The sequence below is a fragment of the Podarcis tiliguerta genome (assembly GCF_965153285.1).
Source record: "Podarcis tiliguerta genome assembly, chromosome: 2".
Lineage (NCBI taxonomy): Eukaryota > Metazoa > Chordata > Lepidosauria > Squamata > Lacertidae > Podarcis > Podarcis tiliguerta.
The window spans coordinates 98,542,893-98,556,385 of record NC_139535.1 but is presented as its reverse complement, the minus strand read 5'-3'; the positions used below and the strand labels follow the sequence as shown (position 1 = coordinate 98,556,385).

The window sequence follows — 13,493 nt, the reverse complement described above, 5'->3', positions numbered from 1 at the left end:
TTCTTGAACTGAAGTTACTGGTTTTGCAAACAGACACTTGGCCCAGAAACAACTGAAGGCAGAAACAGGCGCAAGCCCTTTGCAGACTTGTGCTGGTCACAGAGCTGCAACGACATTGCCTCTCTCCAACAAATGTCTGGAATAAATATTGTGGCCTGGAAGCTGGACCTTGGGCTGGATGCTCGAGCAGTTTCCTGGGTCTAGCACACCCCAGATCCACCTTCACCCTCAATTCTGGTCCCAGGCTCCTTCAGTTCTGCTCTTCCTGGCTCCTGGAGTGCTGCCACAACAATCAAGGCATGCTCTTGATTCCTGTCTCCTGTCCTAACAATCCCATTTCTCAGCCACAGGTTCATCCCACTGTGTGGCATCACAACTTTGTCTAAACAACATGGGCCCATTTAAAAAAAGAAAGACAACAACCAGTAACTTGATGGAAATGACAAGGATGTGCTGAAATCGCATCCCCTGGGGCCAACTGACAGTGATGGCTTGGATATGCATGAGCCACGTTTTCCCATTCTTCCCATAGCTTTGCTGGGCCAGGGCTGAATCTCGCTGCAGCTAAGACTCCCCACAGCCCACACGGCACTGTTTGGATACCCACCTGTCTGTGAGATGTTCCAGCTTAAAGATGTGAACGGTCTCGGTGTTGCTTGACGCACACAAGAATTGCGAGTCCATACTGAACACTAGGGAGCTGATGTTCACGTACCTAAGCCCAAGGGAAGGAAAGAGGATTGCTGCAGCTGACACAAAAACAAAAAGGAGGTCAGGCCGTGGCCAAAATAAGCAGATCTGAGCGATCTGCAGGGTGGAGGTAGTGGTGGAAATGAACGTGATATGATCAAATCATATCCTGCTGCTGGTCTGTGTGTCCTACAGCTAGGGATCCAACAATGAGTGCATGTGGTGTAGCACTGGAAAAGAGAATGGGCTGTAGCCCTCATTTCAAAATCTCAGCTCAGCCATTAATTCATTTACTGTAAGCACAATGCCTCTGCCCCTGCAAACCTGTTGTATGGGGATAATACTGCATATTATTCTGGTTCCCGTACTAGGTTTTCAAATAGCCTCTGACCATCGGCACACCTTGCAAGAATGGACCGTTGTTTTAAAAAGCACAGTGGGGAAAAAAGATCCCTAAAGTACTTCACCCTATTTTATACCTCTCCTGTACTTGCGTCCCTAAGCAGCGATTTCCCCACAGTTACGCCCAATGAAGGCACTCGCTGTGTACCAGTGAAAACCTCAATGGTACTGGACCAGCCAGGCGTGATACCAGAAACTCCCACACCAATCATACTGTTTCTCAAATGTGTTGCGTTCAATGGCTGTGAAAGCAAGGAAAGGCAGCAGGCCCTCCCATGTGTTTTGGAGAGTGTTCCCGAAACATTTCCTAGGTAAGGACCCTCCTAGGTAGCAGGAAGAAGAAAAAGAGCCACTGATGAGTGTAGCACTGACCTCTTCATTCCTCTTCTGAATTCATAGACCTTTTGCCCCTCAGGGATGGAAAACACCCGAATGACGGTCCCCTGAAGGAAAACAGGTAAGGCATGAAAGTCACATAGCCATCAGGTTGCAAGGACCAGCTGCCTTCACAGAAGAGATGCTACAATTATTCCGGCATGGACATTCAGTACATGTACACACACACACACACACACAAGAATAAATTAAGTATTTCCTAGCACTCACAAACGAGGGATGCGGGTGGCGCTGTGGGTTAAACCACAGAGCCTAGGACTTGCCGATCAGAAGGTCGGCGGTTCGAATCCCCGCGACGGGGTGAGCTCCCGTTGCTCGGTCCCTGCTCCTGCCAACCTAGCAGTTCGAAAGCACGTCAAAGTGCAAGTAGATAAATAGGTACTGCTCCAGAGGGAAGGTAAACGGCATTTCCGTGCGCTGCTCTGGTTCGCCATGCTGGCCACATGACCCGGAAGCTGTACGCCGGCTCCCTCGGCCAATAAAGCGAGATGAGCGGCGCAACCCCAGAGTCGGTCACGACTGGACCTAGCACTCACAAACTGTATTAGGATAGGTACTGTGATCCTAAGAAAGACTACATAGAAGCCACTGCTTTCATTGGAACTTACAACTAAGGCTGAAGTTCTAAGCACAAATGACTTGGTCAGCAAGCGCCACTGACCTCAGCAGGATTTACATCCGAGTAAACATACTTTGGATTAATTTACAAGTTTGCTTAAATTTGGGGGCTTACACCTCAATTGTGACCTAGAAGCAAGCCCCACTGATTTCAGTGGAACTTACTTGAAAGCAAGCAGGCTTAGTCTGCAACAGTTTCTAGGCACAGTACTCAATGCCAGTTCTTCTGGTACATGTAGCCACATGCAAGATGGTTACTCCTTTGCCAGCTTTCTCTTTAAATTAGTATTTTAACGCCAATGGCTCCTCCTCAAAACGGACTTATAAAACATGCAAACTTTTGAATACATTTCTCTGTGCTGATGACAAGGCAAGCGGGCATAAGCTTAAAATGGAAGAGGGGAAAAAACCCTAAGTGAAATACCAGAAACTTTTGCCTAGGGTGAGTAACTAATTTGCCAAAGGATTCAAATGGTAAACACAACACTCGTTTTTGCTCCTCGGGGAAAACACAAGTGCCAATTGTAATTGGTAGACATTTTGCTCACTTACCTTTTCCGAAGCACTTGCTAGTTTTGACCCTGTGGAGTTGAAGGCCAGGGCAGCGAGGGGCCCATCGTGGGCAGAAATTGAACAGACGTCTCTCTGTTAATGGGAAGGTAAACAGTTTAAGTGTGAGCCAAAAAAAGAAAAAGGCCTGGGAGAAGGGTAGGATTTCCAGTTTTTCTTCAAAAATGTGTAGACAGATTAGTAGTGTTGTAAGCAAAAGTATTTTATTAATTGCATTAATTGCACAATTTATTGCATTTATATCCCCATCTTCCCTCCCAAGGAGCTCAATGTTGCATATTTGGTTCTCCCCCTCCTCAATTCATCCTTACAACAGCCCTGTGAGGTAGGCTAGCCTAAGAGCCGGTGATTGACGGAAGGTTACCCAGTGAGCATCAGCTCCATGCTCCTTCCTTAGCTATGGCAAAATTAAGGCTTCATCGGCTAAGGGCGCAGAATGCCCCCAATGATAGCACTTGAATTGCCAAGGCACAGGGAATCAGGGTGCTCCCTGACAAGCTGCTTGTTGAGCTTTCATTCGTATGTGTTTGCATGGAGGTCAGATGGCGTTGCATCAAAGCAAGCCTCACACCTATCTCCCCATCACTTTCCTTACTGCAAAAAGCCCAGACTTTGGCGGAAGTGGGTTCGTTGCGCAAGAACTCCCAGTCGACTACAGCTGTGTGACCTGGATTTGCTGGGATGAGACTCAACCCCACATCAGTCTGGCAGCGCCCTCCGACATGTCAGTCTCCCTTGTTTTATTTTTACTTCAATTATGCACATACATGCAGCTCTGATGAGCTCAGTACCAGAACATCTACTCTGCACGCAGAAGGTTGCAGGTTCAACCATGGGCATTGTTCGACCACTAGAATCACCAAGAAAAGCTGGCCAAGGGCTCCATCTGAAATGCTACGAAGGCACTGCCTTGGAACCAGTCAGACGTTTGTACATGAAAAACAGTGGGCAATTATTGATTGATAACTAAGGATTTATGAGGGCTGACAAAGTGAAGAGTAACTCTTATTGGTATTTGGGAGTATGCTGTAGTTAAGTAAAGGTCTAGCAGGAAGTGAAAAAGAGCAGCCATGGGGAAATGAAGAGGAGGGGGTAAATGCTACAATACGTTAGATTTTTTAAATGGAGGGAGGGAAGAATACCAAAGAAGAAGGAATGGCATACAAAATTGATGGAATATGTAGAAACGGCAAGCCTAACCAGCAGAAGAAGAGATCAGGAAGAAAGAGAATTTAAGGAAGACTGGAAATTGTTTGTAGAATATTTGAAGAATCACTGTAAACAAATTAAAACGTTAGCAGGATTAGAGTAAATCTAGCAGTATAAATTAAGCTGAGATAAAATGGGAAAGAAATAATACGGAGTAACTAGAATACGCAGGAGCAGAGGATAACTAGAACAAGCCATGAAAAGGGGGAGGGGAAGTCAATGATTAATGCAGTTTTTTTGGTGAATTTGAAAAATTTGTAAAAGTGAAAATTACAAATGAATTTCAAAATAAAAACATACGGTTTTTTAAAATGCAATTTGGAAATACTTGTAACATTGAGCGGCAAATATGGGTGGGACAGGAAGTCGACTTTTAAATCTGAATTAATTTGATTTAATTTAAACTGAAAAGGAAAAAAAAATGGCAAAAAAGGGAAGCCACTGCCAGCTATTGCAGACAAGCCTGAGCTACACAAAGCCTTGGTCTGACTTGGTTTCCCATGCTCCAGGAGCCTGATTTAAAAGAATATTTAGGGCCTGTTGAAGTGAAATAGTTCCAGAGAACATGGGCCCCCAGAGCTCAGATTGCGAGATTCCTTTCTACCTACCAAATTATTTCCGTCGTACAGCACAATCTCGCCGACGGTCGTGCTGCCGGGGTATGCCAAGTAGGAATTGGAATGGTTAATAGAAAGTGCACACAAACCTAGAGGTGGAGGGAAACAAATTGCATTGTCAGGCAGAGATGCTGAGCTCATGGTATGGGCAGGGTGTTTTACGGACAGCGGCAGAAGGAGAGAGCTTCCTGCTGGGAAAAATGCAACTGGTCCCATTGCTGGCACTTCTAGATCAGGGGTCAGCAAACTTTTTCAGCAGGGGGCCTGTCTACTGTCCCTCAGACCTTGGGGGGGGGGGCGGATTATATTTTGAAGAAGAAAAAAATGAACAAATTCCTATGCCCCACAAATAACCCAGAGATGCATTTTAAATAAAAGGACACATTCTACTCATGTAAAAACATGCTGATTACCGGACCGTCCGTGGGCCGGATTTAGAAGGCGATTGGGCCAGATTCAGCCCCCGGGCCTTAGTTTGCCCACCCATGGCCTAGAACATGGGTAGGCAAACTAAGGCCCAAGGGCCGGATCTGGCCCGCAGACGGTCTAGGAATCAGCGTGTTTTTAGATGAGTAAAATGTGTGCTTTTATTTAAAATGCATCTCTGGGTTATTTGTGGGCCATAGGAATTTGTTCATATATATTTTTTCAAAATATAGCCTGGCCCCCCACAAGGTCTGAGGGACAGTGGACTGGCCCCCTGCTGAAAAAGTTTGCTGACCCCTGTTCTAGATGCAGGCTGAGGTGACTCCTCACCTGCAACAGGAAATCTCTCTGACTCTGGCGACACCTGCAGGCAAGCGAGGGCACAGCTCCATGCACAATACAAAAAGACTATTTTGTCAATAAAACACCCCATTCTCAATCGCTCCCCGTCTCCTTTTTTTTTTTCTTTACACAAACCAGCCCCTTGCTTCATATTATGCCCTTAAAAACGGCGCAGCCTTTCTGTTTTGGAGATCACCAGAGACATAGCCCCGGAATCCTTCAGAAAGCTGTTGGCAAGGGCGATTTTCATGGTGTGGTGTGCAAAATGGGAAAACAATGAGTTCCTTTGGATGGGGAGGACAGGGAGAGCATTTGTTGCTGTGCAGGGAAGACGCAAGTGGTTTTCCTTTGACTCTTGCAGGTGGAAACAGATAACCAAGACCCCTAAGGCAGCCGCTTCTAAGCATCTTGCATGCACCTGGAATGACATGGAGAACTTGCCACTAACACACAGTGAGAACAGCCTTGCCGTTATTGCCCCTGCCTCCACAGATTTCTGAATGGAGGCTAGCAATGCTAAACCTCCCCCATCGTTAGAGATGACAGGCAGACACTTCTCTATACAGTGGTACCTCGGGTTACAGACGCTTCAGGTTACAGACTCCGCTAACCCAGAAATAGTACCTCAGGTTAAGAACTTAGCTTCAGGATGAGAACAGAAATCGTGCGCCGGTGGTGTGGCGGCAGTGGGATGCCCCATTAGCTAAAGTAGTGCTTCAGGTGAAGAACAGTTTCAGGTTAAGAACAGACCTCCAGAACGAATTAAGTTCTTAACCTGAGGTACCACTGTACAGCCCTGGCCATCCCCCAGCAAGCTTTTCCAAGGTGCTGCCATTTTCTTGTAAAGAAGAAGAGAAAATGTCTTTCCCTATCATCATTGCATCTTCACTACATTTTTTAATCTGCCTAGTCATTTTTTATTTTTGGAAAAGGTTGCGAACAAACAAACTGGCTCTCTTCCGCCCAAAATGGGTTCAGATTAGGGATGACATAATGCAAGTCCCTTTTCAAAAGTTCCCCCGGGGGTTTCCCTCCCTGAAAAACCAGAGGGGGAGACAAACTGACCACTAATGGCCAGCTGGAGACATCATACTTCAGTGGCTGACAAATGTGCCTTCATAAATTGGTTGATCAACTGTTGCGGCCATCACACACACACACACACACACCTATTCAACAGATTGCAATAGAATGCTTCTTTTAGTAGGGGGAGGTGACTGTGGGTACCAGGAAATGCATCCTCTGCAGACACATGCATGTGCACTGGCGACCCTGGTTTTCTTTCATCCAAACCACTTTATGCTGGTAGAGGAAAACCAACAGCACAGAGTTGCAGTCTTAAATGCCTGTAAGGAATGGGAAGGGATCCCAAACCAGACACACACACACACACACACACAATGGCGGTGCCAGGGATTCCACTTTGGGAAAGCATGGGTTCAGAGGAGGGCAGAAAGAAGCATACGCAGCATAAAACATTTCCTCTACAATGATGAGAGAAAAAGCCCACAGACACTGCTTCCCAGAGTCCTCGAGTGAACTCAATATGTAAAGCCGGAAGTCAGGAAAGCGACCCCTTGGAATAGTGGCCTTCTTTCTTGTGGCACAGCCCGCTTCCTCCCCTTGGCAGGCACCATGTCACGATATTCGGAAAGGGCAGCCCCTCGGAAAGGGCAAGGGACAAAAGGCCGGGCTCTCATTCAAGGGAATAAGCCCACATCTGGAATGAATGTCCCGCTTCAAACTGTATTGTGTGTGTGTGTCACAGGATAGAAAGATCTATCGCAGAAAATAATTTCCCAGCAGACAGATCTAACTAGCTAGGGTGTCTGGGAGTAGTGCTTCAGGCTGGCTATTCTTAGGAGTCTCTTTTCCTCCCCAGAGAGCAGATAAACAACCATTTGACTTTCAGAAGACATCTGAAAGCAGCCCTGTTCAGGGAAGTTTCTAATGGTTGGTGCTTTCTTGTGTTTTTAATATTTTGCTGAGAGCCTCCCAGAGTGGCTGGGGCAACCCAGTCAGATGGGTGGCCTATAAATAAAATGGTTGTTGTCATTATTATTGTTATTAAACAGTTCATCTTGCAGTCAATGGTACAGGCCATGTGCAATTTAACACCTCAGTGAGAACAAGGCCCAAATGACATTATGTACTGCTTGTTCCATCACAGAGATTTCGAAGTGCTCTAAAAACTTTGGGAATAACAAAGGAAAGATGAGGTCAGCCAGCAGCTCTTCATTTCAAAGAACAATACTCTTTTTTTAAAATGAATGTTATGTGAAGTCTAATATTATCTATTAATTCAAAACAGCTCAATGCCAAAATAGGTTTCTAAGTGGTAATGAAAACAGTGAGAATCACTGGCTCCAAGAAGCCCCTTATTAAGCCTGCTGCAGCCACTGTTGACATATCACAGCAACAAGAAGAGACGGTCTGTAAGCAGGTACATACAAGGAACCTCCTTTGATGGCCTTTTCAGAGTTATTAAAAAGGCTGTAGGCATCCCAAAGAGATGGTGTGTACAACTCTTGGACAGGAAATAGGACCATGTGTGTTTTTCAGACAAACACTGGTGCCAGGCTATGCTGCCTTGGCAAGACCCCAAGAGCAGCAAAGCCTCTGCTCGGCACAGCTATTGTCTGACATCACCGAGAGCTCTGGCAGCATCTCCTAACAGCAATATTTATCTGGCCCTTGTCATCCACCAGCCACCTGATTCTCTTCTGCTGCAAAAAAAGAAAGAAAAAGAATGCAAGGCAGAAAAGAAATGGCGGAGGAAATCTTGAAGAGGGACTGGGAACCCGGGGCCTTTCAGACTCCAACTCCCATCATGCCCCAGGCTGCATGGCCAATGATCAGGAATGATAGAAGCTGTGGTCCGAAAACATCTGGAGGGCCAAAGGTTAACCCGCCCTGGTTTTGAGTTTCGTCAGAGTGGGGAATGGAGGCATCGTTGAGCAGCCGAGCTGTTACCTGACGTTTAGAATTACTCAGAGTTGCCATGTTTTCCCCAGACAGAGAAATAGCAAGCAAAATCGTAACAGTTGCATCAGACATATATTTATGATTTATTATGGGTGGGATTCATCTAACCAGCCCTGTCAGAGGGAGGCCTGAACAAGGACTTCCACTTGTATAATGGCGCTTTCTCTACCCCCTCCCCCATCTCTTCCCGCTGAAACTGGCTCGGACGAAGCCCCAGAACAGCGGACAGAGAAGGAGAGGCATTCTCGTTATGTCTGGTAAGCTAGAATACTTGCGCAGATTAAACAACTGGAAGAACACAACGCTGAATTTCACCCTATGTTTACCTGCAGAGTTTTACACCAAGTTATCTCAGCATTTAATGAAAGAAGAGAAATGAGAAACATTAAAACCAAACAGAGGAACAAGAGTACAGTGGTACCTCGGGTTAAGTACTTAATTCGTTCTGGAGGTCCGTTCTTAACCTGAAACTGTTCTTAACCTGAAGCAACACTTTAGCTAATGGGGCCCCTTGCTGCCACCACACCACCGGAGCACGATTTCTGTTCTTATTCTGAAGTAAACTTCTTAACCCGAAGTACTATTTCTGGGTTAGTGGAGTCTGTAACCTGAAGCATATGTAACCCAAGGTACCACTGTAAAAGAAGAACCTGAAACACTTGTCCATAAATATGGATGCAAAAATACAAATCCACTCCCCCCCCCCATACACACTAAAACAGGGAGCACACCAAAAAAGCTCAAATCTCACCTAATTACTCTCCAAAAAAGCTTCTGTCTGGCACTTAAAAGCAGACAATGCCAAGTGTGTCTCCTGGGGGACAGTGTTTTGCAAGTGGGCAGCCACCATGCAAAAGGCCTGGTCTCAAGCCTCCACCCTCTACTCCTCCCTTGCAGGGGCACATGGAGAAGTGCCTCCGAAGACAAATGCAGGGTCTGGGTTAGTTCACGTAGAAAGAGACAGGTATTGGGGTCCTGAGCCACGTTAGGCTTCCTAGGTTCCAAACCAGCACTTTAAATTTACAGTGGTACCTCTGGCTGCGAACGGGATCCATTCTGGAGGCCCGTTCACAACATGAAAAGCCCGCAACCTGAAGTGCCATATCTGCGCAGGTGTGCCACGTGATTTGGTGCTACTGCGCGAAGCGCGATTTAGCGCTACTGCGCACGTGCAAGAAGCGAAACCCGGAGGTAACCCTTTCTGGTACTTCCAGGTCGCCGCGGGAAGCAACCTGAAAAAACGTAACATGAAGCAAACATAACATGAGGTATGACTGTATCCCAGAAACTAACTGGTAGCCAGTGCAGCTGTGCCAAAATTGGTGCTATATGCAACAGAGTAGTGTGAAAATTCTGCATTTTCCAAACAGGTTTTCAAGGGCAGCCCCACGTACAACACACTGCAGGAATCCAATCTAGAGGTTTCCAAGGAGTAGATAACACTAGGTAGGCTATCCCTCTCCAGCTATACTACTGCAGCACTGCAGCAGCTTAAGGAGCCATGGATGCATCTGTCGGTATATATGACTAAGATCACGAAGAACAATTCCAACACCAAACAAGGAACATCTGAGATAAGTGCCACATTTGCAAGGCATGCATTTTAAGGGAGCTGGATGCGCCACATCACAAAGAAACTGGCTTTTGTAGCATGAAAGCCAGACAACTGCCAGGAAAAATCTTGAAAAGGAAGTCTCTGGGCTTGTGGTCTGTAGAAAGAACATTCAGCGGAGCCTATTTCCTGAAGCCCTTTGGAGATGACTGAGGATCGAGAGAATTCCAAAGCTAAACAAACTCAGTCAGCAGCGCTGGAGTCAGCAGGCCCAGCTAGAGGTTTTGTCCGGGACAGCCGAGCAGGAAAACAAGCTGTGAAGGGCCTGGGAAAGAGCTCAGGTCTACAGAGTTGACTTCGTGAAGGGACTAAGTGCAAGGCTGCAAAAAAGAAAGATGAATGGCTGCCTTCTTTATTATTCCTAGGATGTCCTAAGAACTAGTTTCCACAAGCGGCACAAACAAAATCCTCCAGACTTTCCTTGCAAAATATTTCAAAGGTGCAGAATAAGTACAAGAGAGACGAGTTCATATAAGCACCCTTCTCCCGAACCAGGGCTAAGCCAGATGTTCTGTTCTAGAGAGGGAGCATCAACTGCATGTGCAGCCCTAAAGAGGCCATGGGCTTGCACCCCAAACGCTAAAGAAAGAATGCCCCCCCCAACCTGCCCATCTCCTCCACCTGGCTGGGCCATGAGCCCTTGAAAGGCCAGCAAACCCCAAACATTAATTCTGTATTTGTGCATCGGGTGGAACTGTGGGTTAAAGCCTCAGCGCCTAGGGCTTGCCGATCGAAAGGTCAGCGGTTCGAATCCCCACGGCGAGGTGCGCTCCTGTCGTTCGGTCCCAGCGCCTGCCACCTAGCAGTTCGAAAGCACCCTCAGGTGCAAGTAGATAAATAGGGACCGCTTACCAGCGGGAAGGTAAACGGTGTTCCGTGTGCTGCGCTGGCTCGCCAGAGCAGCGATGTCACACTGGCCACGTGACCCGGAAGTGTCTTCGGACAGCGCTGGCCCCCGGCCTCTTTGAGTGAGATGGGCGCACAACCCTAGAGTCTGTCAAGACTGGCCCATACGGGCAGGGGTACCTTTACCTTTAACCTAAATTAACTTGAAAGTTTGAGGGTCATAGTCAGTTGCCTCCCTCTGCCTATTTTGGTGTCATCTCTGCGCACTAGCCGCTAATGGGGGGTGGCGGGATTTTGCACCAGGCAAAACAAGCCCAGTTTAAGACAAAGGACCTGCTGTGCATGAGATCTCAGAGGAGGGGCTGTACTTTGTGTAGACAAAAGCGGGGGGATTAATAGAACACAGGAACATAGGAAACTGCCTTGTATCATGTCACACAGTATTGTCTATACAGACTGGCAGAAGCTTTCCGGGGTTTCAGACAGGAACTTTTCCCCAGTCCTATCTGGAGATGCTGAGGATTGAACCCGGAACTTCCTGCATGCAAAGCAGATATTCTACCACTGAACCATGGTCCTTCCTCACTAAAGACACTGTCTTAAAACTACTCTGGGGGGCTTTCCAAATGGATCTGTTTAGTCCAGCACCGCACAATTTCTCCACTAAAAAAACAAGAGAACACAATTCTTTACCTTCCTGGAACAGAGCTTCAGGTCTATTGGCAAACCTACCCTCGCTGATGTTTATAAATGTCACAGTGGTCCTGTCCCCATGTGTGAGTGGTAAGGATGTACTTGGACAAATACAGAATGTTCTCTCCCTCTATAAGCAGCAGCCAAACATGTAACAGCAGGATATCAGAAGATACTGATTGCAATTCTGCCCCCAAAGTCTGGGAGATACAGGCTTCAGGACTGAACCCAGTTGGCCTAGGAGCAGCAAACTGGAAAAGGGCATTAGTGGGAGGCTTGAAAGCAAATTATTTGTCATATGGAGCCTTGTACAGAACAAGAAAGAGTAGCTACACCGCCAGAGGGTGCTCTTATAAGGTGCGCAGTTAGAGGAAACTAAAGAAGTCCTAACAGCAAGACATGGAGATGCTTCCAGGTGGTCACTATTTAGGGGTGGAATTCAATCACATCTCTGCAGATTCAGGCTGGACCATGTAAGCTGATTTAGAGCTCTGGCAAAAACAAACACGCTTCCCCCAAAATATCAGACTTTTTCTGAAAAGGGAAGTGACGAGAAAATGCGCTGATAAGACTGGGGTAACACTTGCTTGACGCAACCTTGGCTAATCTCGCTGCAAACAAATCAGGCTGAATGCTCATCAAGCAGGTCATCCGGAAGCGACCGGAATGTATTCCAAAAAACAGACCCACTGGAAGAGCCTTCTTTGCAAGAGGAGAGCTGGCTTGCTAGTGTGTCAACAGGGCACAAGCAGAACAGAATCAAACACTCAACTTTACCACCATTAAAGTTGCTCACAGGAAGAGATGGGAAACTTAGAATTTATCATTTTTTTTGCTCCAGAGCAAAGACAACAAATGTGAACCTCCACGTATCTCAAAACCTCCAGCTTGGCTCTCAAAAAAACAAGTTAGAGGTCCTGTAAACAAATTTCCTCATTGTGTTTCTAAAACTCATATAGAGGTCTGGTTTGCAAGAAACACAAAGTCAAACCAAGGACTGGCATGAACAAGCCAACGTGTGGGCTCCTGGAGAAACCGCAGCCACTTTGCTATTTATGCCCCAATCCTTTTGATGCTGTGCTATGCTGAGCAAAAGTGCGGTTATGCATAGTGTGTAATCAAAACCCAGGCTTGTGGTTTAGCTTTCTCCAAACAAACCATAAACTAGAACCAAGGTTTGTCCTACGGTTTACAGCTTGTGATTTGTCTAGAGGGAGTCAAGTAATAAAATAATAAATAATAAAATTATTATTAAATTATTGTTAAAATTATTTAACCACAAGGCTAGGTTTGGAAGAGATCCTAAAGCAAACCACAGCTTAGGTTAGTGCAGCAACAGAACACACGTAGCAAAGCAGCCATGATCTCGTCTCTGGGAGCCCACGCTTTCGCTCTTTCAATTCTTCCACCCATGTGAATTAACTTCACCACTCTTCCATATCTATATAACGCTTAAAAAACACCCACCACAATGCCAGCCCATGGGTTTAATGTCACAACGCTATCAGTGATAAAAGGAATAGAGTTGTCTCCCTGTCTGCAGAGCCTTTCAGCAGCAACTAATACAGAGGCATTTGGGAGTAAGGCCTATAGATTTTAGTTAGAGACTTCAGTAAAAGAAAAAAAGCAATGAAAACAAACATGATCATGCTGGTGCCTCTTTGGCAAAGCATAATTAACTTATTTCAATAATTTTGAACCTTAAATGAACTGCTGTCTTGTTTCAAAGCCCCAGGCCAGTGGATGTTTATGCCTTTGGGAGCTGTAGCGGAGGATTTTAAAAATATAATCACATCCAAAGCTTTCAATGGGTTTAATCTCCATGAGAGGCCATCTGTTAAGAGCCAGAATGAGGTCAATCTGGAGTCCAAGAGCGACTTCCCAAGGAACCAACCAGGCATTTATTGGCTACATGTGAACTGCATCATTGGTTGCTTCCTAAGGACCTGTTCACAGCAACATCAGTTATTCACTGAACATTCATTCCCCTTTGATTGCAGGGGAGTTATACGACACTCCATCAAGAAACTGTTACCCCACAATTACCCATCATCTCCAGAAGTCCAATCTGTCTGGAGACCCAGGCT

General features: G+C 46.2%; 1 protein-coding gene across 4 annotated transcripts in view; it reads right to left on the bottom strand.

Moving 5' to 3' along the window:
* Positions 1-13,493, bottom strand: part of WIPI1 (WD repeat domain, phosphoinositide interacting 1) — a 47,651-nt gene that overhangs the window by 10,907 nt on the left and 23,251 nt on the right. For all 4 annotated transcript variants that reach the window (XR_014508064.1, XM_083427789.1, XM_083427791.1 and 1 more), the window contains 4 exons: positions 4,494-4,591; positions 2,659-2,751; positions 1,465-1,535; positions 608-715 (listed from right to left, as the gene is read on the bottom strand). Coding sequence is in view for 3 of the 4 variants with exons in the window: in XM_083427789.1 (XP_083283915.1) it covers positions 608-715; positions 1,465-1,535; positions 2,659-2,751; positions 4,494-4,591 (370 nt within the window). In the remaining variant the exon portion in view is untranslated. The remainder of the gene's footprint in view (positions 1-607; positions 716-1,464; positions 1,536-2,658; positions 2,752-4,493; positions 4,592-13,493) is intronic.